The sequence below is a fragment of the Pezoporus occidentalis genome, unplaced genomic scaffold (genome assembly GCF_034315485.1).
Source record: "Pezoporus occidentalis ecotype Australia unplaced genomic scaffold, CSIRO_AGI_Poc_V1 ctg37, whole genome shotgun sequence".
NCBI lineage: Eukaryota > Metazoa > Chordata > Aves > Psittaciformes > Psittacidae > Pezoporus > Pezoporus occidentalis.
Genome location: NW_026915691.1, coordinates 5,013,923 through 5,041,579, shown reverse-complemented (window position 1 = coordinate 5,041,579; position 27,657 = coordinate 5,013,923). Strand labels below are relative to the sequence as shown.

The following is a 27,657-nucleotide window of genomic DNA, read 5'->3' as shown; positions in this document are numbered from 1 at the left end:
CCCGTGCCGTCGCTTTCCGCCCCGGGAGCACAGCGCTCTCCGCAAACACGGATCTAAGTCCCCTGTGGGGTAACCGAAAGTCGAAAGCTCCCGGAGGAGCACAGCGTCCTTTCCAGCGGATGTGAAAGCCGGCGGCGGAGCGCAAGCCGCGGCTCCCCGAATCGGGCCGCCTCACGCACACCTTCGCCTCCAGCCTGCAGGAGCCGCGCGTTCCTCCCCGCAGCACCCAAGGCCTTCGACCCGCAAGAGCTCGCAGATTTCGCCCCGGCAGAAGCACTAGGATAAAATGTCTGCAGCCGCTGGGCCGAGCCGCCCCGCAGCTCGCCCTTGTCCAGCCTCGATTTTCCCCCGAACCGCGAATTCAACCGCCCCGGCGTGCCAGGGTGCCCGGGGCCGGAGGGAGCGGGTGGAGACCCGGGCTGCTCAGAGGCTCCGCACTGACCTGCCGGCCTTGGTGACGATCATCTCGGTGCCCAGTTGGTTGAACTCGTCCCACAGCGCCTTCATCTCCAACTGGACGCTCACGTTGGCCACCTTCGGGTTCTTCTTCACCGGCGCCTTGGCCGCGGTGGCCGACCCCGCGGAGCAGCCCGAGACGGCGGCCGGCCCCGCGGCAGCTCCCCCGGCGCCCTCGGGCGGCTCGGGGCCTGGGGGCGGCGGATTGGCCCCGGCTGCCGCCGCCGCCCCGCCGAAGGGGTAGCCGTGCTGGGGCTGTGGCGGCGGGTGCGGATGCTGCTGAGCCGTGCAGGGCTCGTAGTGCGGCGGCTCATGCTGTCCGTACGGGTCCCCCGGGGAAGGGGAGAGGTGGTACCCCCCGGAGGCGTTCAGGCTGCTCAGGCTGTTGGCCGTGAAAGCTGCAACATCGCAAAAATGGGACAGCTGGGTGAGCCAGGGGCTGGAGATAGCTGAAATCATTCCAAAAACAGGCGGTCAGGGCTCCGCTCCGGCTCCCGCTTCCCCCCCCAGCTCCGCGCCGCTCCGTGCGGCCCCCGCCTCCGGCCGGCTCCGCGGGGTGCCCTCCGCCTCCTCTCCTGCCCTGCGCCCAGCCCAGCGGGGCGCCTCCCCCTTTCCGCTTTGCTTGGCCCCAGCCCCGCTCCCCCCGGGGCAGGCGGGGAGCTCGCTGCTCCCGCTGCCTGCCTCGGCTCTTTTTTTTTTTTTCTTTTTTTTTTTCATTTTCTTTTTTCCCCTTTGCAAACCCCAGAGATCTGCCAAGAGCCGCGGCGGTGCAGAGCCCGTGCGATCTCTGCAGAAGGCCTCCCTTGCTGCACACGATTTGGGACAAAGCAAACTTCCCCAGACACTGCTTCTCCCCTATCATCCTCCCCCCCCAAAAAAAAATAAAGAGGAGGAGGGGGAACTCAGACAGAAACCGGTTCTTATTTCCGTGTAGCTGCCGTGCTGCAGGTAACGTCCCTCGCTCTGGGGCCACGGCTGACAGGGAACAGGTAGACCTCGAGTGGCAATTCCCCCCCTTTCCATCCCCGGGAGAGAGAGGGGGAACAGTCAGGACCAGAGCAAAGCTTCGGGTCCGCGCCAAGGAGAGCCGGAACGGCCCCGGCCGAGCAGCCCTTGGGCGCCTGCTTGAGCGGGCCCTGCGGGGCATGACAGGCCGTCCCGGGGATCGGACGGTTCCTTCGGGTCCCCTCCGATGCTGAAGGGCTCCTCGAGGTCCTGAGGGTCTCTCGAGTTTACGCCGCAGTTCCCAGGCCGGACAGCAGCTACAGAGCCGGCGGGAGCCGAGCCCCGGCCTGCCGCTGCCCTGGGCACGGCCGGCACAGTCGGGGGATGCTCCAGAACCTCCGAGGGGACTCGGATCCAAGCGGTAGAGCCGTCGGAAGCCGCCACTGGGGTACGAGCAGAGCCTCGTTCTCCATAGGAAGGCTGAGGGGGCCCGGCAAAACCCCTCTGGCCGGCACCGCGGGCAGGCCGCGCTCTGTGCATTCCCCTTGGCCCAGCCGCGGGGCCGGGACGCGTAGAAACTCCCTGGGACGCAGCGGCCGGGATCCCGACCCGCGGCCATGGGGGGCCGAGCGCAGCGCTCACCTTCCATGTCCCTGGTGACGGTGCTGAAGTGCATCTTCTGCGGGCGGCAGCCGGGGCGGGCGGGCGCGCTGCGGCCGCCGCGCCGCTCCTCCAGCGCTCCCTTCCCTGCTTGCTCGGCGGCAGCGGCGACTGAAATCAGAGAGGCGATACTGAAAGCATTTGCCTTGGGAGACAGAGGGCTGTTTTCGTCCATAGGGGAGACACCAATGCAGGAGCAGCAGCCGCGACAGCCTCCCACCACGAGCCCCCCCTCCCACCACCTCACTCCCCTCCTTTCTACCACACCATCCAGGGAGGTGCGAGAGAGACCCCCCTCCTTCCAGACGGGGGGAGGGAACCTTAAAAAAAAACCAAAACAACCAAAAACCCACACCAGAAAACAACCTAAAGCCTCAGTATCCCCCCCGGGAAGGGCGTTGGGGAGCAAGAAACTTCCCCGGGCCCCTTTGCAGCCAGCACCGAGCACTGCAACGGCTGGATCGATCCCTGTCAGGGAGAGGGGTCCGGATAGGGGGGTGAATAAATAAATATCCCCACGAATTTCTTCCCCAGGGTGCCGGTTTCTCTTCCCTCAACTTCGTTCCCTGTGATTTATTATTTTTCTATTTTCCCTTCCCCCTAGCCACCACCTCCTGCTTCTGCCCCCCCCGTCCCCTCCTTTTCTCCAGCACGTAGGGAAAGTGTCTCCCTTATAGGCGCTTTCCCCCATTCAGTGGCTGGGAGGCGTCACATGGAAGCCGGGGGTGTTTGCCTGCAGAAGCGGCGGCGGCAGCGGCGAAAGCGAAGTGAAACTCCTGCCGAGACGGTGTCAAAGGGCTGGGAAGGCCCTTCCCCGCCTCCCGGGCACGGCGAGCTGCCGGCGGGGAGGGATGGGATGTGCTTCGGGGCGGGCGGAGGGGTCCATGGTGTCAATCACGGCACCGGGAACCGGCCGACGGGAAGGGAAAAGCCGAGGGCAGCCGAGCCGAGCCCGGAATCACGCTGCGGATGTCCGGCACCGAGAGGGAGGATTGCTCCCTTCCTCCAGCCCTTATCCACCACGGTGCCGCAGGCTGCCCCGGCTCGACCCGGGGACTCGCAGTCCGAGCGGCCGCAGCGCCGGGCACGTCGGGGCGCGCTGCGGGCGCAGGTGCCGTCTCGCCGGGGCAGGATGTGACCCTCCAGTCACGAGCCACCAAACCATCAAAGCACCCGCGGGCGTTGGAGCATTTCCTTCGCCAAAAAAAGCGGAGAAAACGGAAAGCAACGGCGGGGCGGCCGGCGAGGGTTTGTCCGGCCCGGCATGAGAGCCCTCTCTGCCGGCAGCACCTGCACTGCCCGCCTGGACCGGGGGCCGCTCTCCCCTGGCTACCGTGGACAGCTTTCCCGGTTCCCCGCCCTGTCCTGGCGAGGGTGAGGTGCTACTCACCGCCCGGCACCGACCCTTCGGAGCGCTGCGGCGTCCCCCGGGCCCTTCCTCCACATCGGCGCTGGGCGAGCCCTGCCGGCCCGGCCCGGCCCCGGTCCCAGTCCGGGTGCTGGTCCCAGTCCCGGTGCCGGTCCCAGTCCCGGTGCCGGTCCCTCCGGGCGGGTGGCTGCTCCGAGGTCCCGGGGGATATGCCCCGATGGGGCGGGCGGAGCCGTGGGGAGCGCCGGTGGCTACCGCCGCGATGGGGGTTGCATAACCCGAGCGATGCGCGGAGAGTCGGAGTGAGCAAGCGGGTTATATATAGCTGCCCTGTCTGTAGCCTGCGGGGCTTGATTCTTGTTGAAATATTATCTTTGGATGTGGTAAAAATATTTGCAGAGAAAAATCTAGACTACTCTTACATATTTGAGCATATGTTCCTGCAGCTAACGGCATAAGGGCAGAGCGTGACACGATCGGTGTTTTGTTTCTCTGCTGTTGCTGGCACCGGGGTTCCCGGCCAGGGCATTTTCTACCCTGAGCTCAGGGACATGCCAAACAGAAGAGTGTTCCAATGCTGACCCACGCTGCTTACCTGGCGGCAATATAGGGAGGAGGGGAATGGATTTCGTTAGGAGACCTCGGGGCAATATCGGAGGAAAGCGAAGAGCCGCTGGCGCGGGTTGCAAGCCGCCTCACGGAGTTCAAGGGCTGATGTGAACAGGCACCATCCCCTTCCCAGAGGTGTGCCCGGTTCTGGGCAGCCTCTGCCCCAGGAGGAAACAAAATTTCCCCTTCCTTGAAAATGAAGAAAAAAACCCCAACCCAGCACCCCAGCAGAGTCGAGGTCGCTGCCCTTGACTTTCTTGCCCGCACCGTTTCCTAGCTTTATCCCTTTCTCTTTCCCTGCTCCTTAGGTAAAAGCCCCAGCTGGAAGCAGCGCTACGTCGAGGACAGCCCGGGCACGGATGAGCCCCTCAGCCTGCCTGGCGGGGTCGCGACTTAGTGGTCTCCAGGAATCGTTGCCAGCCGGCCCTCGGGCCCCATGACCCCTGAGACCCCCCCGGCCCGTTCCCGCACGCCCACGTGTGAGCAGCGCCAAATAAGAGCTGAGACGACAGCAGAGTGAAACCAGCCCTGGCTACCCCGCGACGGGGGAACCCGACAGCGGCAGAGCAAAGCCGAGGGAGCGGGTGGCACGGCGCAGTGCGGTAAACGGCGTTATCCCCTCTCCTGCACGCCAAAAGGGCCTAAAACCAGAGGCCGCCTTTGCCAGGCGTCTCGTCCAGCGGGCACTGTCCCTTTCCCCGGTCGTTCAGCATCGCCGGAGCTCTGCAAAGCTCGTCCAGCCTCGGTGGGGGGCTGCTAACCCCGCCGTTAGCGAGGGTCTGTCCAGGGTTGTGCCGTCGTCCCTGGGCCCTGGAGGGAAACTGATAGAGCCCGGAAGCTGTCGGAAGGGCACCAGGGAGAGGGCAAGGGGAGCGTTCTGCTCCCCTGGGGTGCTCCTCACACCTCGGCCGAGCAGGTGAGAGGGACGGTCGAGGTTGTCCCGCCGCTTCCCCGCTGGGAACGGCTCCGCTCTGCGGAAACTCCAAGAACTCGACAGTGAAGAAGGGCAGGACCCCTCCTCCCCTCTCTGTGGACACACAACTGCTTCACCCCGAAACGCTCAGACGCCGGTGGTGCAAAAGCCTGTGGCGGCAGCAAAAACCCGCAACGTGTTGCAATGCCCCCCACTCCCCGGCGGCAGCCCCCAGCCCTGGAGTCCAAGCAACGCCTCTGCCCTGCCACTCCACTACCTTCCCCGGCCCCGGCGAGGCTTCGCCATGCAGCAGGTATCCGCTGCCGCCCCCTCCTCTCTTTGGCCTCCGCACCTTGCAATCCCCCAGACCTTTCAGACGAGGCGGACCCCGTGGGCTGCTGCCTTCGTCCTCTCTCTCAGGGGTTTCCCCGCCGGCACCGCTCCCCACGGGCCGGGACAGGTGCCCCCAGGCGCGGACGGCCGCGTTCCCATCGAGCCTCGGCTTTTTTGCTGCGGAGGCGCCAGGTCCCCCAGGCCCGGTTCCCCCGCGCACCCTGCGCTCGGGCTATGCTGCAGATGCGCTGCGGCCCCGACGACCGCCTGGGACACGGCCCCGCCGCCTTCTCCCTCTCAGCCCCTCACACTCACCCCTCCGCCCGCATCTCTCCTCTACGTTCCTCCCGCGATCCCTCCTTTCTGCCCGCTCCTCCGTCCCTCCCGCCCCCACAACCCCTGCGCCCCGACGGGCCCCCGGCGAGCCCGGCTTGCGGGGGGGTAGGGAGGCGGGCGCGGACTCTGCAGGGGAAAGGGGGGCGGCCCCGCACGGCCTGGCTCGGGCTTGGCACGGGAACCCCAGCTCCCCGCTGAGCCGCGGGGGGACAGCGGCAGCGAGCCGGGGCTGGGGCCACGCAGAGTCGGGGCAGCGGCACCGCACGCGTCCACACACTTTCATTTCTCCGCACCCCTCCCAGATGAGCAGCCGGGCGCGCGGGGCGCCTCGCGTCTCCCAGCTTCCCTGCCCGACGCGGCAGCACCGCCCGTGCCCTGCGAGCGATAGCAGAGAACGGTACGAGAAAGGCTGACGCTGCCGGCAGCGGTGCTGCAGGCTAAGCAGTAACAATTCGTAGAGGTTTCGCTAACGGGAGTCGCAGATATTTACGAATTCGTTGTAGGCGGGGAGATAAAGGGGGACAGAAACATCTCGGCAGGTGGAAAAAAAAAAAAAAAAGCCTGTAATTCCCACGGGTCCCGGGAAAAAAAACGGGGATTTTCTGGCATTTAATTTGAGACCGTTATGACTACTGTTATTACAATTACAGTCATGATCGTTATTACCACCACTACAGCGACTATTACTATTATTTTCAACTGGGGTTTGAACTATAGGAACTGAAATTAACGAATCCACCTAACAAATCCTCAAGTCAAATGCGTTAATCAAGTATCACTCAGAAAGACGCATAGAAAGACAGAAAGCAAGGCAAGATAGAAGAAACAAAGAAAGAAACAAAAATAAAGAAGCAGAGCGAAAGACAGGGAAAAAAGTAAGAAAGGAAGGAAAGAGAAAAAAGATTAGGAAAAACGGAAATAAAAAGAAGGAAAATAATGGAAAGAGGAAGAAAGAAAAAAGACACATAAAGAGAAAGCAAAAAGAAAAAGAGAGTCAGGAAAAGGCATCGCAAAGACGGGCAGACCGATAAGGACAGACAAACGAAAAGCAGATCGAGGCGAGAGGCGCGGGGTACGGCGTTCAGCCAGAGTCGCTTTGCCCACCCGCATCCCCGCACCGGGAGCGGTCTGCCCGGGGGTGCTGTCACCACGGCTCGGTGCCAGCCGGCGGCCCTGCGCGGGGCCCCGCGGGTCCCACCGGCGCTCGCCGGGGCTCTCTCGCCCCTGCAGCTCGCTGGTTTCCCCCGGGCGCCCCAGCTCCACTTGACCCCGTTGCACATTCTCCAGAACCCCCGCGGCCGCCCCGAGCCGCTCCCCTCCGCCCGCCGGGACGCCCCAGAGACGGTCGCGAGTGGCACTGCCCCGGACCGGCCCCGCCGCCGCTGCTGCGCGGGATCTGAGCCGTCCCGTCAGGGGCCGGAGCGGCAGGTGCGCGGCCCCAGTGGCACGGCTCGTCCTCCTGCGGCAGCGGGAGCGACACAGGGTGGCCGGGACGTGGGACCCGAGGCCGCACTGGGAGCGACTCAGGCCCGGGTCGCCGCTGACGAGGTCCGCGACACCGCAAGGCAGCCGCTCTGTGCTCCGCCGGTGAGCACGTTTGGGGTTCGCGGCAGGGAAAGGAGGGAATGTTAGGGGAGCGAGAGAGAAAGAACAGGAAGAGAGGAGAGGAGAGGAGAGGAGAGGAGAGGAGAGGAGAGGAGAGGAGAGGAGAGGAGAGGAGAGGAGAGGAGAGGAGAGGAGAGGAGAGGGGAGAGGGGAGAGGGGAGAGGGGAGAGGGGAGAGGGGAGAGAGGGAGAGAGAGGGGAGAGGGGAGAGGGGAGAGGGGAGAGGGGAGGAGAGGAGAGGAGAGGAGAGGAGAGGAGAGGAGAGGGGAGAAGAGAAAAGAGAAGAGAAGAGAAGAGAAGAGAAGAGAAGAGAAGAGAAGAGAAGAGAAGAGAAGAGAAGAGAAGAGAAGAGAGAAGAAGAGAAAAGAAGAAGAGAAGGGAAAGCAAAGGAAAGGAAAGGAAAAAGGAAAGGAAAGGAAAGGAAAGGAAAGGAAAGGAAAGGAAAGGAAAGGAAAGGAAAGGAAAGGAAAGGAAAGGAAAGGAAAGGAAAGGAAAGGAAAGGAAAGGAAAGGAAAGGAAAGGAAAGGAAAGGAAAGGAAAGGAAAGGAAAGGAAAGGAAAGGAAAGGGAGGACAGAGGGAAATAAATGCATGAAGAGTGAAAGAGAAAGAGAACAAAAGAACAAAAAAGAATGAAAGAAAAAGAGAGACAGACACTCTGAGGAAGGAAGCATCCAATGAGAAGTAATTATTGCTCCTACCAGCATAACCCACATGAACAATTGTTTCCTTGCTAATACAGTGAGGCACCTGGGGTGGGAATACCGGAGCTTGTGGGGCTCCGTGGGCTGCCTGACCCCGCAGAGGGGAGCCCGCGGCTGTACGTAGGACACCACGGGGCCAGGGGAGCAGGACTGGGCTCCTGCACCCCTCGCACCCCCACTGGCTCCCGCTTGCCAGCCTTGGCTCACGTTATTTGCCATGGGGATTTCAGGCTGGTTTTATGGGGTCACTTGCCTGCAGATCCCAATGTGGAGATCACGCACGGGGAAATTCTCAGAAATAAAACTGTCAGCCATTCTCCCCCAGCACACAGCCGGTGGGGTTCTCCCTTTCTCCATATTTTTAACCTTTTTTCTCATTTTTTAACTCCCCCCCCCCTTGGCAACTGCTCCTGCGTCTGCAGTGAGGAATTTGTGCTTTCCTGCAGTGCAGCTGCCCTGTGTGGCCCACGGTTTGGGGCTGTGAAGTTTCTGGGACCCCCACCAAGCCCCAGAGCACAGAGCTTGGCAGCTCTGGGGTAGCCTGGGCAAAGGGACAGTTTGGGTCATTACCTGGGGAGCCCACCGGAGCTCATCTGGTTTTGAGTGCATCAGGAGCCGCTTCTAGAACCAGCCACTCTCTGTCACTCCTGTCCTCATTAATGTTCATTAATGCTGTCAAAAAGCTCTGTACAGGGATGCTGCTCTGCTGCCTGGAGCTGACACACACATCTGACGCTTACTATGTGAGAGGGAATTTGTGCCTGTCCCTTCTGGCCTGTCCCTTTCCTCACTCGCACCCCAGCTCCAAGGAGGAGAGGGAAACTCTTGCTGGCTGCCTGTGCTCCCTGAGCGCACAATGAAATGGGGCTGCAGCTACGGGGGAATGAGGCACTTTTAGTTTGAAAGACGGAATCCCCCCACCCAGTGCTGAGGTGCCAAAACTGGCTCAGTCGAAGCGTGTTTCCTTATCGCAGCACAAGCCTGGGAAAGAGCGGTGAAGAGCGCTGCAGAGCGCAGGACACTGCCGCTGCGCTGCATCCAAAGGGAAAGCCTAGCTGCTTCTTGCTAGATCCTTTCTGTAGAGAGTCGTTTTCGAGCCATCCACTTGCAACCGAGTCGCTAGACAGAAGGGAGGCATTTCTCCGGCTCCGTTGTGGTTGTTGCATTGAAGGTTTATATTCTTCTCTTGGTCCCACAGCAGCATCCTGTGCAGACATTTATTTTGGCTACAGGTACCCTGGTTCTCATTTGGATGCAGTCACTGAGGCCTGACCCATACAGGCGCTGTGTGCTGGTGGAGCTGCTGCAGACATGCAGGTTGGCTCTGGGGGTTCACTTCCATATAGGGGAGCCCAGATGGTGCCACCCTGCACGGGGCTGAGTTAGATGAGCACAGTCCTTGCATGGAGGGGCATTACGGAGCTCAGTCACTGTCAGGTAGTGAGGTGTCCTCCAAAGCTCCCTGCCTGCATTTGCTTTAGACTGGCCTGTAAGGCATTTTTCCTTGAAAGGACTTTTTTCCTTTTCTGTTAGGCCAATATACCCCTGACATTCCTTGTTGTTCTGCCTTGTCCCCTCTCACAGCAAAGAAGAGATCAAAATCACTTGTTCTGGAGCTCATATTTTTCATGGGATTTCGGTGTGGTAGATGATGTTGTATATTAATCACCAACGCCACACAGTATGTCAGCACAAACAAATTAACACAAACAATAAACCACAGGGCTCAGCATGCTAATGAGAGGCTGCACAGTCTGCAGGGCTCCTACTGGGATAAATCCTCTTGCTGGGTTGCTGGCTATTTCATTGGACATGTTGCAAACTTAACCCAAGCACCAAAAGGAACAGATGCCTCAGCTGATGTCAGCTGCTTCTTCAAAGCCAATCCAGCATAAAACCAGACTAACTCCATCCTGGAGACTTTTCTTCTTGCGTCAGTACTGGAGCTCTACCCTCTGGAATGCATCCAGCTGAGAGGCAGCGGGATCTGCACTGTCACCAAGGGCAGATCGCTCATGTTAACGTCATATGGGAGAGTGCAGTCTCTGAGAGCAGAGACCAGACCTGAAGATTAGCTTTGGACCCTTCCTGAAGCCCATGCTTGCCTGCAGAAAAGCAGTGTTGATTCTGCTGGCCTGCTCTTCTTATTTCTTTCTCCTTCTCCTTCTTCTCCTTCTCCTTCTCCTTCTCCTTCTCTTTCTCACTATAGCCACTTGTGGATGTGTCTGTTCTCAGGTGATTTTGTGACCTATAGGCTGTTGTCAGCTCCATTTGCTATTTCTTTTTACCCTGGGAAACACCCTGCCCCTTTTTGTAGTGTTAGTTGCACTCCAGTATCTTTCTGTGAAAGCAACAGTGATGGTGTTTAGTTACTTTGGGAAAACTGTTTGGCATTGAAAAGGATCCACAATAATCTTGTCTTAGGTTTTTGTATAATTATTGTATTTTTAGGTTTTGATGTACAAAATGCCATTGCACCATTTCTAGCTCTTCTCTGATGGCAGTTAGCTCTTGGGCTTTCTACTCATTAATTCGATTTCCCTCTTTTTTAATTGAAAAATCAGGCTGGAACTGATCAGGAAACCAAATTCCAATTTTTTTTTTAATGTTTCTTGTGATTCTAAAAAATAATTATTAATGGAAAAGGGTGTTTGAATCTAACCTGTTGGCACACATGTGGCTGATGGATGAGGAACATCCTCCTTGTTCTATAGTTCTCAGAGACAGAGTTTAGAAGAGATGTGAAGGCATGCAGTCAGACTCCCCAGAGATGAGAAGAAGCACAGCTGTTTCCTTCCTCACAGTTTTTGCTGGAGAAAACTTGGCCCTGGTGAAGCTAGTAGGAGGACCTCTGTCATGTAGGGAAGGCACACGTGTACTGGCACCCATAACACATGTGGGGCCTGAGCTGTGCTGGCCACTTGCTCCCTGGGGGCCCTGGCTGCCACTGGCCATGGAGGTGAGTGAAGGATCTCTGCCGCTGGCAAGCACATATCACTGCAGTCCATGGGTGCTTGACATGGGCCTTGGCCTGGGAAACACCACACCATCATCCCTGTAAATAACATGAACCAACTGGCACCGAGGGGTGGTTCAGTTTCAGGAACTGCTGATGCTCATGCCTTCCTTTGCGGAATTAGCACAAGGACAGATTAAAGAAAGCCAATTTCCTTTCTCATCAAATCAATTCCTTCTGGAGCAAACAAAGCCACGAGCACAGTGCTCTTGTCCTCCCGTGATCTTGTGGTTTGCTCTGGCTGGAAGAGGCAGCTTTGGAAAACCCAAGCCCATTTCCTGCTCTGCATGCTGCAGTGTATATCCTCGCCTCAGCCCTGGAAATGCTTTGATGGATATTATTAGGCACGGAAAGCATTTGGAGCTCCTTTCTTCCGTACGAGCTGACCAAACTGCTATGGGATGAAAGAGGGGCAAATTGGAAGGGTCTGTGGATGATGTGGGCAGGCTGCCTTGCTTACAGAGCCCAAGTTGCACTGCTGCCTGTGATAGGGACCACAGCAAAGCAGCAACAGGCCAGGGTCGCTGCTAGCCCCTGGGGACCGGGGACACCTCTTTCATACCCTCCTGCCAAGGGGCAGAGCTCTGATGGGGCTCCATCAAGCCAATGCCAGTGAAGCCTGACTCCTGCCTGCATCTAGCCCCATGCAAGTCACCTTGGCCTCTTTTTATATCCATATACCAGATCCAGCAGATCCCATCCCCTTCCCAATCCACCCTCATCAAATCCTGCAACTAAGGGGAACCAGCCTTTTGCCCCTCTTGCAACAGCCATTGCCCACCTGGGTCTTTGTGCCACCACCCTTGCTCAGACATCCAGCCATTGGGAGCAGGAGTCTCTCACTGCTTTGAACAGGAAAGTGGCTGAAAAGCAAAGCCAAGCAAAACCTTTGCTTTGTGAGGGACTAGAGCTCTGGTGGGTGTTTTGCCGCTAACACAATCGAGAAATGACAGTGTGGAAATCTTGGGGAGTGAACAGCACTTGTGGTTATTGGTGAAATCCCATATTAGTAGAAAGGTCTGGTAAATGGAAGCAGGAGTCGCTCTGACTACAGCATCTGTTGGATGTGGAGAGTGGTTATGACTCTCTCCAAATACAATGCACATGTACTAGGGAAAATAACTGCTACAATAACAGGAATAAATCTTAATAGAGACTTGGGTGATAACAGACACCATAGGGGAGTTATCAAAATGAAAACCATATGGCAGCGTCTTTGCCAGACCTGCGTGGAAACCCCTTGGAAGGACTAGCAGACCTTGTACCTGAAAATGACTAAAGAGCAGGGGGAACAGTGACAGGGGAATGGGGCTGAGGGAACAAGAAAAATGCCATCATCATGCCCTGCTGAGAAGCCAGAGCAACAGGGCTTTGGTGTCAGCGTTCTGCTGCATGTCTCCCTTCTGCACAAGTCTGGGTCTGAAAGCTGCCTGGTTTGACAGCCTTCCCCACTTCTCTCAGCTTTGGCAAGCCAAAGGGCTGCAAGTCAGGCTGGACAGGGGCCAATTTTGACTGTGTTCAAACAAGATCTTGACCTGGATTACTTATTAGGATGAGATCCCATTTTCTCTGCCTTTGAGCAGTAAGCAGGGACAAGACTGGAAGAGGAGGAATAGTGGAGGAGGAAACTCAGGGCCCAGGGAAGTTCAGGCACAGCCCTGGGCCTGAATGGATTTGTTTTCCTGCAGTTATAGGAGCCACAATCTGAGCCCAGACTTCACGGTATGGCAAAGAACAAGCAAACGGGAAGCTCGGCTGGAACTGACAGTTTCTTGGCAGGAAGCAGCAAGAGACAGGACAGAGTGACGTTAAATGAAATTGCACCTTCTCCCAAGCACTTAAATGTCTTCAGCAGAGGAGAAACCACAGATTAGCCAGAGTGCAGAAACCCAGCTTTGCTTTGCTCTGCTTGAGAGCAGCCTGGCAGGTGATGGATAAACATGAGTACAGCAGATACAGAGAAGGTCCATGCGAGATGAGGGTATTGTTTGTCCCTTGGGTTTGTAGGAGGGGAGCAAGAGGCATGAAGAGCATCCCCAGGATCCCTGGGGCCAGAGGAGGTGTCCAGCCTCTGCTTGATCAGACCCCAAACTTTGGGAGTTACCAGGGAGATTCACCACCATGGGGATCAGCCATTCCTCCCTGATTCTGTTCAAAGGCTGGCCCCACACCAAAACCTGACTGCTGTACAGTACTGGGGCAGAGCCCAGGGCAGAAGGAGAATCTCAAGCAGGGACCGTCACCTTCTCCTTCACTCTCAGAGGTGACTGTGCAGGCTACCATTATCCAATCCAGGGCCAACTTGACAACCGAGAATTAAATAGTGGAAAATTCAAAAGACAGCTGAGGAAGAGGCTTATATTAGTGAAGACACTCAGCATGCTAGCGTTAGATGACCAGCAACTCCAGCAGTAAATAGAGATGTTGTTATGGTAATGAAGACAAGGCTGGAGGGAGGACCACAGAGAAGACCCTAAGTGCTTAGCTGCCAGGGACTTTGCCCCTGGCTGTCACTGTTTTAACTGTGTCCTCAATCTGCAGCCTCTGGTTGTGGCAGATGTCTGAGGACAGAGGATGCATCAACTCTGGTGCCTGTCACAGCCAAAACTGTCCTGAAGAGAGTCGGATGTGATCTTGGCTACACCAATCATCAGCACTGATATAATCCAGGGCTAATAATCCAAACTCACTTGTTTGCTCATAGTCAAAACCTGTCCGGGGGATCAGCAAGGAGGAGCCTGAAGCTTTGAGCTGGTCTATTCCAGAAGCAGAGAGGCAGATCTCTCCCTTGCTTCCCCAGGCTGGGACCCACTCATGCCCATGGCTGGGATAGTCACTGGGATGGGACTATCCCAGGGACAGGCAGGCTCTGCCTGATCCCAGTCGGGCTGCAGATTCCTGATTTTGGCTCAAGCTAATGTACACCAGGCAAAAGAATTTGGAGGTGAAACAGCATCTTTATGCCAGACCTGACAAGAAGGTTTGCTTTACTGTGTTCTTAGTCACAATAAACTAGCCAATAAAGTAGTAATAAATGGCCGCCAAAAGTTATTTCAGAGTCAATAAAAAAAAAAAAAAGAGTTTAACAAGATGAAATGAATTGTTAACACTCCTCCTCTTCCCTGTACTATAAAACATGTCAGGTTTTATAGGTGACGGGTGAATACAAAGCTCTTTTCGTCTTGCAGGACAGGCAGCATGACCATTGCTGCCTTTTGCCATGAGTGAAGTGACAACCCCAATCTCCCATTGTCAGCACAGCCCCAATTCCTGCTTCTGCTGCTGACTGGGGACCCCTCCATGAGGCTGTGGGTACCCCATGCTTGTGGGATGTGACCCATACCCCGTGTTTCGCCCTCATTGGTGATGGGAGCACTGCGGTGACAGCCTTTCCCTGCAGCAGTCACAGCGCTGTCAGGAGGCAGACAGTAAAACCACAGGGCACTGAGCTGAGCTCTCGCACTGAGAAAACAGCCTTTCTAAAGGTTTACAGGACCACCTTCATGCACAGAATGACCCCCCATGTTTAAACCAAACAATCTTGACCTCTCTATGAGTTTTAACCACATAAAAGCTCACCTCTTGGACTCTCCATTAGGTTTTATGATGTGCTTCCATATTTAAATGGACATGACTCGCACCAGGGTTTCTGCCGTGCATGTGAAGGAAAGAAAAGATGAATGCCAGATGTTTTGTATGCATTACTTCAGGGAGAAAAAAAAGGGAGAGTAAAGGAAATTAAATGTTGGGCTGGGCTTTCACAGCTTCCCCTGCTCAGGTGAGCAGCAGGCTGGTATTTGAATTTGCTTTAAAACGCAGGCTCCTCACCCTGGCCACACTCCTGGTTGCTCTGCAAACACACACAGCTGCCTCCCTCCTTCCCTGCAGCAGGGGCTTCAATTTGCTGTCAAAAGTCTCCTGGCCAAACCTGGCAGCTGTCACCACCTCCCTGTTTATTTGTGGAGCAGGAAGAGGCTAGAAGGGGTGGAGGGCAGCCCCTCTTTGGGGTGATGTGTTTCCTCACCCAGAAAACAGTGGGTACGGCAGGCGGGATGGCTGTGTGATGCAGGTGAGCTGCATAGGCAGGGTTCAGGGTGCAGGCTCTAGTCACGGCAACTGGGAAAACACCTGACAAGCTGCTAGCCATCCCCACCAGCTTACAGCTGCTTTTATTTGGGCTCCAGTAGCATGGGGAGGTAGGAAGGGCTCAGCAGCAGAGCACTTTGCAGCCTTGCTCCTGCCTGTCCTGTTATTCTCCAAAAGGGCCATCTGTGCCTGCACATAACCCCTGGATGTCATCACCTCAACTGCTCCACTCCAGCCATGCTCACACTAAAGTTGTGGGCAACAGGTCTTGCTCTTAGAGCCAGGAAGAGAGCACAGGGTCTACAGAAACTCTCAGCACAACCCATGGTGAAAGAGGGACCACTCCTCCTGTTGCACCTTTTCCAGCATGGGCAGATATAACCTTAAAACCGTGACCAGCTATTTGTGCTCAGCCCTTCTCAGGAGTCTCATCCTGGGAGGGCCCGATGCTCCACGTGGCCTCTCCTCCCTGCAGCTGGCCAGGGGACTGACACATCAACATGAAAGGGGTCCTGCTGCTCCCAGCCCGGGCAGGCTGTCCCGCTGCAGACAGATGAGGCTGAAACTCCACACTAAGCATGTGTAAGGACATTAAGCTGTTGGAACTAAAGGATAATATGAAAAGTATTTTTCTTAATACTGGCATTAGGTTTCCCCAGATTTGCAGTTGGTAAAGAGAAAAAGAATGTCCTTACTAAGGGAAAGCAAGTGAAAGCTGAACTGGGGAGGAATTAGGGAGTGGTGGATGCTCAGAGCTGGGTCCCCTTGCTTGGCTCAGGGCTCTGCTCATGCTTTGGGCAAGAAAAAGGCCTGTTCCCAGCACAGACCCTGCTCAAACACCCTAGGGGTCACTGGCTTTCTTTCACTGGCAAGCTGCAACATGGCAAGACAGAACCAATGTGGCCACACACGATCTCATGTGAGCAAGAGCATCCATGATGCACCCTTCCTGCACCGAGGGTAGGGCAGCACTCCCATTGAGGCCCTGGAAATATTCATGTTAGGCAAAGCCTCTGTTTTTCCAGAATTGATGAACTGAAAGATTTTTCATCTTCATATCATACAGAAAGTCCCTTTGGGTATCTGCTGAACTTTGCAACTCCTTTATACGGCTGCTGAATGACCCGGTCATTAATAGCACAAAACAGTGCAGCTTTTACTTCCCTTCAGATTTTTAGACCTCTCTCCTTAGCTCCGTAAATCAGCGCAGTCAGTGAGATCAGAGCTGCAGTTACTGCAGCTGCAAGTGGCCTCTGGTGAGTTTTGTTAGTTCTCAGCACTATCCCGTTACCTCACCCCACAGGGATGGGAGCCTTTCCTGATGCATTGGGGCTGGCCAGTCATGGCCCTATGGTGCAGCCTCTCTGCTGCCTCTCTGCATCCCCACCTTTACACCTGCAAAGGTCCTGGTGCCACAGGCTTTGCTCTTGCCTTTGTTTCCACTCCCTGTCTCTGACACCACGGGCCAGGGCAGTGGGTGGGATGCAGGGCCCAGCGTTGCATCCCAAGCTCCTGAGTGCAGGAAGCTGATAAATAAGTTGGTGGCTCAGGGGGCACGGGGAGGCATGGTGCTGGCGGCGGGGCATCAGAAGAGCCTATGGCCTTCACAGAGGAATTCCTGTGCCCTTGCAAAATGCCTGTGTGAACGGAGGCAGGAAAATTAGCTGCAATATGGCTTTTTGTGATCACAGAGAAATTGCGAAAGGAAGGAAAATAAAAAAAGGTTCAGTTTTCCTCTCGCTCCCCTTCCCCACAACGCTGGAAAGTCTCAGGAAGTACCCAGCCATCAGGAACAATGTGAAAAAACCCGGTACCATTTTCCCTGGTGAACCTGGCAGGATCCCAAGCAGGGACCATAAAACCCAGCAGAAGCGGGGCTCCCTCGTGCCCCTCATGGGGAAACAAGGGATGGGCTTCCTCCTATCATTTTCCTCCTCTCCCTTTGTTGAACCCTGCTGTCATGTCCCCAGCACAAGAAGGAGGGATGTCTCACCTTGCCTGGGCACACTGGGGGCATGTACAGCAGCAAGGGCTGGTATGGATTTCCCAATGAGCTCCCCATGTCTGGCCCAAGGGGGAAGCCGTGGCATGTAGAAGGACACAGGCGATGTCACTCAATCAGCCTCTTGAACTTCCTATCTCACCCCTCAAATGTCTTTTGATTGAGCATTAAAGCTGCCCAAAAGCTCCTGAACTGCTCATGTTGATACAGACACTCTGGCTGTGACAATGGGTGGGACATATCCCTGAATACGTTCATCAACTCTTGCAAGAGCTGCAAACACAACAGTGTCTGGGCAGAACCAAATTTACCTCAAGCCACACTTCTTCCCTGCCTGCCCTGCCTGTCTGGCACAGCTTGGTGAGGAGGAAAGGCAGGACCTGATTCCTGGTGTCACAGCCCTGGTGCACCCCTCACAGTGGGGTGAGGGGTGGTCTGAAGACAGGCTGGGCCCACTGCATCCCTAATATTGGGTGTGGGGAGGACCCAGGTTGGTGAGGAGCTTCAATGCTTCCAGGCAGCGTGCCACCAGGAACAGGCACCACAGCCTGGCCTCTTCCATGGACCTGTGCATCTCCATGGCTTGTGTGTAAATGTTATGCTTCCCCAAATAGATGCTTTTCTGGGAATATCCTATGGCCCCACGGAGGCTTGGCTGGTTGGCATCGGATGACCAAAGCTGTTGCGTGCTCCCATTGTTCCCCAAGGTGGTTATTAATAGAGCACTGTAATAATAGGGGATATTTATAAAACACCTCCGTGCCTGGGAATCCAGAGCAATCCACAAACCTATGCAGGTCCATCTGTCAGCCTTGACCTGCTCTGGTGATCGACACAAAGGGAAAACGAACCCTATACCCCACTGAATGGTATGAGAAATGTGTGGGCTGGAGGGGCCGCTGCAAAGGTCTGGTGGCGTGAACACCAGCACTATGGTTCTGAAATGACACAGGGGCAGGAACACCCCAGCCCTGGTCACCTCCCTGCCAGCAGAGTGAAACAGGGAAAGGTCATAAATGCTCTTCCCATGGTCCCAGGTTCAGCCTAGTGCTTGGGAGGAAGAGAGATGCCATTAAGAAACCAAAGCTGGCATGGTCCATGGAAGCCTGACCATGCCCAGGCTCCCCAGGACTATTTATGGAGCCAGGGCAAAGCTGGTGAGGGAGGCTGCACTGTCACCATTGCCTTTTGTGCAGGGTTTGGTTAGAAGGACCCATTTTCTGCCCTCCCATCACATCTGGACCGTGGGATCCAGGACTAAGCTCTGGGACAGCCTGAGGATCTGCACAGGTAGCCTTGCTGTTGGGCTGTTCCATCAGGATCATAAAACCAAAACAAATCCAGCTCTTCCCCTCCAGCCTCACTTGAGGAATTAGAGAAATGAGGCCATTTACATCTTCACACGGGCGACTGAGCCTGGCAATGACCTTTGGTCACTTCGGAGCGGAGCTGGATTTGAAATGTGAACCAGAGACCAGGAGGTGAAAACCTCCATATCCCATTACAAATCCCTGGGGATGCCCAAGGCTTGTCAAGTCACAGTGCTTTGCTGCTTATTTATTACTATTTGTCTATGACTGTAGCCACTGCCAAGGCTTGCATTACTGCTGGGGCAGTGGTCAGCTGCTGAGTGGCCTTCAGGGCCAGCTTGCCTCCCAGCAAGGCCAGAGGCTGGGACCCTCTGGTGTTGATCCTTGATGCTGGGAAACACATTGGTCCTTCCCTGGCTGCAAGCAGGAGCATCATGGTGGGTGACATGGTCCCCAGCCATGAGGAGATGTATTCACCCTTTAACATAATGAAGTATACAGCCCTATACAGTAAGGGATCCAGCTAAAATATCTCTGAGCCATATTATAGCGAAAGGAATTCTACTTAGTGTATATGCAATATTGTATACTGGCTTATTCACAACCAGATAGCACTTGCTGTTGGATTATTAATGCTTTAAGATAGAAAAATCCTCTGGCTTGAGACTGTCCTCTGAAATAACTGCAGAAGACCTCCATTTATTCAGCAAGTGGTTTGATTGACTGTCCAAGGAGACTTCTAACCCATCAGGTAACAGTAGCTTCATGAGAACAGCAAGTTGGTGAACAGTGTGGATTTCTTTAAAAAAAGGCTGTATATATCTCTAGAAACAGAAAATTCCCTTTCATCCCTTTTAAACCTGTTTCACCCCAGTCCTTCCCACTAATCGTCTTATTTCTACTTTGCTGGGCAACAGCCTCCCCAGAGGGGCTTTGCTGGATCTGCCCTCTAGACAGAGGGGAAGCTTCCCATAGCTGAACAATAGTGTTTGCAAGAAGATGTTTTATAGAAGAAGTTTTAGCACCCCTGTGTGGCATCGCTCTGCTATGTGAGAGCTGAGCAGTGCACGGAAACTGCCTGAAGCTTTGGGGACTCGGCAGCAGCCTGTGTCTGCTGATGGAAATGTGAGTCTGCCGGGAAGCCAAGCCCAGGAGGTTTCCCCATTAACAGCTCAGCCCCTGGGGAAAGCCACAAACCTGCCTCAGGGCAGGGATGAACACCGCAGGGCTCTCTGAGATGAGGTTTCTTGAGCTACAGCAAGATCTCCTGAGACAGGAGAGAAAACTGCATGTAGAGAGCATGTGGTGATAAATTTACATAGATCCATGTGTCTGTGACATTAAATGCTTTACAGCAGAAATGATGATAATTTTCTTATGATGTGGGACAGCTGATGGAGGATGCTGAGCTATTAAGAGTCAGTGATTTCCATGTAGATGCATGGGCTCTGCTCTGGGTAGATGCACGGGCTCGGTAAAGCGGTGGGTTACTTCCCAGCAGGACTGTGGTGATTTAGGAGATGAAGCCCCATCTTCAAAGGTGAGAAAGTACTTAAGTGAATGTGTGCTGACCACCCACAAGTTTGCCACCTGAAGGTATCCAGACACTGGTCAGTGATGAAGAGAGAGAACCAAGACCAGTGAAGATGAATAAAGCAGAGCAACACTGGTTCTGACCTCCTGACTGTTTTATTAGCTTCACTAGGCACTAGCAGCATTAAATAGGAACACTTATACATTTCTGCAGATATGATGCGGCCTGTCAGAATCCTTGCAGTGCTTTGAAAATACCATCCCAAGTCTCACTACCTCTAAGTGGGATTTATGCTGTTAAGCCAGTTCTGGAAACACCAGCCAAGTAGTGTGCATTTCTTCACGGTCCATTTGAAGTGCACCTCCAGGTGCTCGTGAGCTAACCTGTGTGATGGTGGAGCCAGATCTCGTGTCTTATCAGCCTTTTCTGACTAGGAAGCTCTTCCTTGCAAGGCTCCTGCTTGGTGCTGCAGCACATCCTTTTAACAGTCTCATTATTTCTGAGCAGTTCTCTAAGTCCCCCCCACCAGTAGAAGAAACCTATGGGAGGTGAAACGGTGCTGAGTGCCTGCTGCTCAGCACACCAAATATATTCTGACAGCTGTTCATCAAGAGTATAACTACAGAAAGCAAAGTATGGGACTGTAAGAAAGTACAGCACAGGTCTAGTGCTGAATAATGGAAATTCCCAAGAATGGGGCTGTTAGTGGCTCTTCATTCACAAAGTTAATCCAATAAAGAGAGTTGTCTTGTGCAACCTTTCCAGTGCAGCAGCTGATATATGGAATAGGATTAACTTTGGGCTCAGAATGAGTACACACAACCTTTGTATCCAATGCTGAATTATTCTGCCTCGGTGCACTGTTGGAGTCTGAATTTCTTATTTCCCATTTGCTTTCATTAGCCGAAACATAATTGTGGACAACTTGAAATGACCACCTTGGTGAACACTCAACAGAAACTTCTGGGTTTCACTGAAACACAAGTTAGTCAACTATAAATGATGATTATGCTGTTTAGGATCCTAAAACTTAGACTGGATTCTAGTTAAAATTACCTATCTGTTCCAAGTGTTTGTTTTTGTTACTTGTGTCAGAAATAGAGTCCAAAATAGCCAAGACTACATAACAGCTTTGGGAATATCACATTTTCATCCTAGTGGCTGGGTTGTGCTGTATTGATTTTAGACTTCTTGAAAACATGGACAAAGAATAAACTGGCTCAACAGAAAAAGAAAATCAAATGTAAAATCTCTTTGAAACAATGAAAGTATGCAGCTGTTGCACAATAAGCCACAGAAACTGCTTTTCTTGGTGGTGTTGTGCTGAGAGCTTCTGTTTCAATGCCAGGTTTTAGCAATTTCCACCTTATTTCATGCTCTAACAAACCTACAAGAGTTTTGTCTGGTCCAAGGTGCCAGAAGAGACAAGCAGCTCTGAGGATGAGTGGAGGCAGGAAAACACAGCTTTCAGTGCTGCACTCGCTCTTGTTGCGCACAGAGGGAGATCTTGGCACAGGACAGCTTTTCTGTAGTTACTCCATGCCCAAAGGCTTGTACAAATCTCCCCTTTGGCCTGAGTCAGCTTTGGGCTCCTTTACTAAAAATCTGCTTCCTTGCAAAATCTTTTGTCCGAGGCACATGGTCACCACCCCACCACCCCTAGTGCTGCCTCTGGGTCCCCATGTCAGCCTGGGCACCAGCCTGCCTTCCCCAAATTTGTGGAGCGATTGAGGCTTTAGCAGATGTCCAAACTGATGCTATCAAGTCAAAGTGTCAAATTCCCAGGGGAACAGCCTGCCCTGGCAAGGGAGGCAGGCTGGGCCGGGTGCTGCTGGTGCTGAGAGAGGGTTTTTGGCTTAGCAAGTTCGGCAGGCATCTGGCAGGTATTCACAGGGTCAATGGGGGGCCGATCAAGACAAATTTGACCTCCAGCATATACAGAACATCAGGCAAGGGCCTTGCTTTTACTGCCATATCCAGTAAGAAAAGCTTAGCAGTTTTGGGGGGCAGACCCTGCCTTGCCCCCAGAGCAATCTGCTGTGCTCCTGCAAGCAGGGGTCTGGGAGGGAGGGCACAACGAAGAGCTGCTCAGCTGATCCCAGCTTTACCTAGAGACCTTTCTAATCAAGGAGAATCCAGAGGACAAATGTCCAAGCAAAAACAGTGGTAGCTGTGACTGAAGAAAACAAGAGTTTGTGGGAGTTATTTGGGACCCAAACTGAGGTGCCTCATGATGGTTTTGCAGGTCCCCCTGCAGCCCCTATGGTGCTTTCCCCATGAGCCCCTCTCGGCAGAAGATGGGAGAATAGGTACAACCTGGGGCAATGACAGATTTTCAGTGTATTTCTGAAAGTCTTGATTTAACTTCTGTCTTGAATTATCAGGGCATCTTTGGATACAGGACTCTTCATCTCAAGTGCTTGCCCTTCCTCCAATGGGCAGGGGAGATGTTCTGGTGAAGGAGAGCTAATACAGAGCATGATGGGTGCTCACCACAAACAGAGAAGAGACATCAGATGTCATCTCAAGGCCAAATCTAAGTGTGGGTAATTACATTTCCCCATTTAAACTGCTGGCCAATCTCAGCTGGATAAAATGTTCCCTTACTAGCTTGAAGTGTTGCCATATCCTGGGAAACAGCTGCTGTGATGAAGTTAGAGGGCAGTTCCATCTGGACAGGACTGGCGTACTTGTGGCACCCGGCTTCCCAGGCCCAGGTACCTGGTGGCAGGAGGCAGCTCTAATGAGGGCTTACTCATATGCTGAGAGCCCCAAGAGACTTTCTGGGCTCTAGAATAGCTTGAACCTGTGCCTGGCTGGGGAGGGAACACTGGGATAGAGAAGGGCTCAAAGCCAAGTGCCAGGTAAGAAGCCATCGTTGCCCAGAGCACTGCCTGCAGTGAAGTGCTTGGTTTGGGACAAGGCCAGAGGCCTCTACCCATCTGGGTGCCCATGCTCCTTGCAGACCATGCTGCCCCAACTACATGATTCTGGTGTGGCTAAGTTTGCAAATGAGATGAAGTACAAAGAATTCTGAGCCAAAGACAAGTGGAGCCAATGGGCCAGGTTAGTGAAAGCTGGTGAAATACAGACTCTGCCCTTTTCCTTCCTTGCAGCCCTGGTGAACTGCACGGTCTCTCAAGTAGGTCTTTATAAACGATCAAAGCGTCTCTGTGGCTTTTCAGGGGGTTGAGCTTCCACTCACAACCCAAGGTCCAGTTTAATAATGTAGCTTGTTAAATAAACAAGTGGCTATGCAGAGCCCCAGCACTGTGACGATGGAGAAGATCCGGTTTTCTCTTCCCACTCCAGTGCCAGCTGTTGATGGACATCTGTCTGTAAAACATTGGGCCTTTTATTGTTTTTAATGCAAGAAATGCCTTTTCCTGGAGACCACCACTGAATACTGCTTTGCTAGAAAGGCTCCTTCACAATCCAAACAGAGAGCAAGTGAGCATAGAGGATCCATTACCCAAAAACTCAACAAAATCTTCCTCACCCATGAAAAGTGTATGCACAGCGGAGGACGATCTTGGGGATGGGGCTTGGAGGAGGGGGGAGCTGTTCCTGGAGGGCGGTGTTCTGGGACCCACCAGAGGAAAATACTTCAATTCTTCTAACCGATAACTCTACTGCCTGGCTAACAAAAATAATCCCTTATTAAAGATAACAGGAATCTGGCTTGTATAATGCATTCATAGAGATTGATGTGCTTCCAGTTTTCAGAGTTTCTATACCCTCAGAGAGACTAAAAGCCACAATATCGATATGGTGAGAGGGACAAGCTCTCTTGCAGACACAGTTTAAGTTCATGTTTTTGCATGTGCATTTAAATTATGGGTTTAAATCTGATCCCATCCACCAAAATAGTTGTCAAGGTCTTAACCTGCATGCAGAGTTGGCCCATTTAGCCTTGCACACACTGGGGAGTCAAGGCGTGCATGTATATAACAACCTCTTCTTACCAAAGCCCTGAAGCCACACTACCTTAATTCTCATCCTTTTATTCTACTAGAGATTTGTTTTACTAAGAAAATACGGAAAATGCAAGTGCTGGTAATATGTTCCTTTAACTGAGCCAAATTCCACATACTTCTATGCTCTCAGATACCTTCACCAGCAACATTCTTTTATCTAGTGTGCAAAAAGCACAGCAGGATCTTAGAACAAGAAAGCTTGGCAGAACCACTGCTACCATCCCTGAGGCAGGCTGCGCCAGAGTCCCTTGCTGTGGGACAGAGGCAGCCAGAGGGCTACAAAAGCACTGCACTGCCACAGGTCATCTATAGTCACCTTAACACTGGCATACATGTCCTGCATCTGTTTTGTGTGGGAAGAGGTGATTTCAGCCTGACAGGTAAAATCAGTTCTTACAGATTGGTCCTGGAGGAGACATCAGTGGTAAGATAGATGCTAACTGCTAATGAGAAATGGTCCATCGGAACTGGCAATGGCCCCAGCTCTGAGGTGGTAAATAACCCCAGTGCTTTTTTGGCAGTAAAGCAAAAATCTGGTTTTGTGCAATGGTCAGCAGAGGAGAACTCAACCAGAGCAACCTGGGGTATGCAGGAGGGTCTCAGGCAGAGGGTTAATCCAGGGATTGTTTTACTGCCTCACAGGCTTTATGATCCATTTTTGTGCCCGGAAAAGGTTTACTTCAGTATAGGAAAGTTCTGCCGGTCTGAGAATAGCTTTGGTTTTCTGAAAACAATTTGATATCCTGCCTCTTAGCAGGTGAAATTGCAGCTGAGTGGCATTCTCACGCTATGCCGGGACAAGCATGGCCGAAAATCCTCTCATTGAGGAGCGCTAAGTTGCAGGGTCACCTTGCCACTGAGGCAAGGAGATCCCCATTTAGCTCCCACTGAAGGCAGGTTTGAGAGGTGGCTCAACCCATATGGCTCCTTCCTGGGACTCTGCTCTCCCACCCTGAGCTCCCTTAGCAATGGCAAGACCATGAAAGCGCAGAGCCCAGATGTCCATCTCCCAGCGACTTTCATTCCTGTTTTTCACAGACGAAAAGCGTGATTTCCTCCTGGTAACACCCAGGAGCTGGCAAGTTTCAGCCTGGAGTGATTTCTGTTATTTTTTTTTCTCTCTAAAGAGCTGTGATAAAAACAACCACCAGGAAAAAAGAAATCAAGCACTCAAAGGCTTGAAGGCCTGACACAACCTTCATTCACAGGAGCCCAAGGAGCGACAATACCATAATAAAGATCTGAGGTACCACCAAGAAAAATAGGAAGCAGCCAAAGAAATAAAAGGTCACCGCAAGCTCGCTGTAAACACCCTTGCTTTGCACATATCCTAGCTCTGCTGGGTTGATTGCTAACAGGCTGGAGTGTGACGCTGCATTTTCGGTGCTACAGGTATTTATTTTACACTCTGGCTCTGAGTCTGAGCCTCCGAATGTAAAAACAATCAGAAGGCTGAAGTGTAAATTCTCCCTGCTGATTTATTTACTGTTGTGTTTTTATAGCACCACATGGCTCTAAGTTTGCACTGGGCCCATTCAACCAAAACCCATGTCATACACTTCCAGAGAAATGAATGACTTTATAAATTCTCTACAATAATAATCCCACATACAGGAATGCATGCAGAGAACACCCAGACGGGGCTGGAATGTTTTAAGAATATAATATTGTGCTTTTTTGGTCAGGGAAACACATTTCTCTCAGGGATATGTGGTGTGGCCCAGGCTCCAGCCCTGTCTGCCTACCACCTGTAATAAGCCCTTTGGGAGATTTTAGTTCAGGCCACCCAAACTGTGAGCTGGGCAAAGAGACATCAGCACCACGAAGTTAACAGCCTTAATGAAGCCCGGCCCAGAGGAGACTCAAAACATCCACAGTGGGGAAAAAAAAGGGAAGAAAGAAAAGAAAAGGCTTTGATAGGAAAAACATCTGATCCGTGTTCTCTAATCTTTGCTTTGTTAGTTAAAGCATCTTTAAAGGGCTTAGTACCCCTGGAACAGGGACCTCTTTCTCTCCCTTCAGAAACACCAATTAGAAAAGCAGGAAACTGCTTCCAGAAAGGGGGACTCTTTAAAAGAAAATTTAGCTTTAGCTCAAGGGATCTGATTGCCTCTTTTTCACAAGCTATTATTTTTCCCCGTTGTGTGGCTGAGCAACCGTTTTCCCCAGGGTGAGAAAGCAGCTCCTTGTGCTGATCCTGCTGATGGAATGCCAACACAGTGAGGCAAGGAGAAGGGACATTCATGGAATAAAGGGATGACCGCGGGCCATGCTTGCCCCTTCCCTGGGGAAGCAGAGATGCCACTGCAGCCCGCGGGGTCTAGGCCAAGTAGCAATCACCTGGCCAGTGGTGGCTGCTGCTGGGAGTTCCTGCAGCAGGGCTGGACCACCAATGGCTGTCCTGCCTGATGGCCACCCTGCCTCGAGGCTGTCCTTCATCCCAGGCCATATCCCAGCCCTGCTCTACTCACAGCTGTTGTGGATGATAAACCCTCTCATCTCCACAGACCCTGTTAACCCAGAGCCTAGAAGGGAAACATCTGAACAAGCTCCTGGCTCTGTTCATGAAATTCCTGGACATAGTCCATGCTAAGATCTTTCTCTCTCTAGCAGAGTATTTTCCTTTAGACCTCAGGGATGTTACAACAGCTGTTTGTAAACAGTTTTTATCCAAAGTTAGCAGAGGGTGAGCAGAGGAATCACATATCAGCTTTGTCCTCTTAAACATCTAAAAAATGTTGCAGCTACATTGGCACTGCTGTGGCAGATTTAAGCAGCCATCTGAAAAGGCCAGTGGCCATCAGGCAGCTGCCCATGCCTGCCTCTGCCGTGGACACACATCCAGGCTGGAGTGGGACTGGGGGATGCAGTACTGGAGGCATATGGTGTCTCTACTTGGGTTGAAACTCATGTCAGAGCCTGTGGCCAGGTAAAGACCCGGAAAAGGAGGCTTTCTGGGGAAGAAAAGAGGCAGAGGCTGGTATAAAGCTGGGTTTGAACCCAAGCCTTGACCTCCCTCATCCCAATCCGGAGCCCCTTGCAGTATCCAGCATTGAAAACCACATACATATCCTGGGTCCCTCCCTGTCCTCTCCATCACAAGTCCCTGCTCAGAGCCAGCTGAGCATAAACATCCTGCACCATAATGAAGGATAAAATCTTGTCATTGCTGCATAAGGGATTTCTGGAATTTAGAAAAGTTTTGGGTCCCTATACAGCCTGAAATGGTCTGGCTCCTGTGGGAGCTCAGTCCCCTTGTTTGAAGCTGTTGCAACGGTGATACCTGGAGACAACTGAGCTGGTGCAGAAAGGGGGGATCTGCAACAATGTGTGGCCCTGACACAGCACCTCAAATGTAGGGCAAGCAGGAGTTTGTCACCCTCAGGAAGAGCCACAGGGGCCACAGCAGAGGGCAAAACAGGGCTGGGGGCATCTGCAGGCCATCTGTGTGGGCAAAGATTTTTCTATCTCTTTTTCTTTCCAGGGTGCCCCTGAGACTGTGTTACCTGTTATCACTTCTGTGAACAAGTGGAATTTAAGGTATCTTTAAAACTGTCCAGCAGCAGCTCCCATCGTGCATCACCCAGAATGCATCTGAATAAATGAAAACAAAGCTTTTTTCAAGGCAGTGTTTGCTCCCTAGGCTCTTCTGTCTGGAGACACCTCAAGCTGCCTGACTTTTCCTGCTGTCACAGGTGGCACAATGCCTCCTCGCTCCTCCCTGCTGGCTCTGACTGACCAGCACTCTGTGCTGGCACAGCCCAGCCATACTGACAGTTTCTTGAGTGTTTTTCTGAACATAATA

At 53.2% G+C, this 27,657-nt stretch overlaps 2 protein-coding genes across 5 annotated transcripts in view; both read right to left on the bottom strand.

Moving 5' to 3' along the window:
* Positions 1–27,657, bottom strand: part of COMT (catechol-O-methyltransferase) — a 363,876-nt gene that overhangs the window by 144,571 nt on the left and 191,648 nt on the right. The gene's annotated exons all lie outside the window — the stretch shown is intronic.
* The window catches only part of TBX1 (T-box transcription factor 1), a 162,142-nt gene that overhangs the window by 7,764 nt on the left and 126,721 nt on the right, over positions 1–27,657 (bottom strand). The window contains exons 1-3 of one of the 4 annotated variants that reach the window (XM_062631476.1): positions 4,026–4,492; positions 2,044–2,172; positions 443–905 (exon numbers count right to left, since the gene is read on the bottom strand). In XM_062631476.1, the coding sequence (XP_062487460.1) occupies positions 443–905; positions 2,044–2,077 (497 nt within the window). In that variant the 5' untranslated portion in view covers positions 2,078–2,172; positions 4,026–4,492. Of the gene's footprint in view, positions 1–442; positions 906–2,043; positions 2,283–4,025; positions 4,493–27,657 lie in introns of those variants that run through there. The other 3 variants (XM_062631475.1, XM_062631477.1, XM_062631474.1) reach the window with 3 other exon arrangements.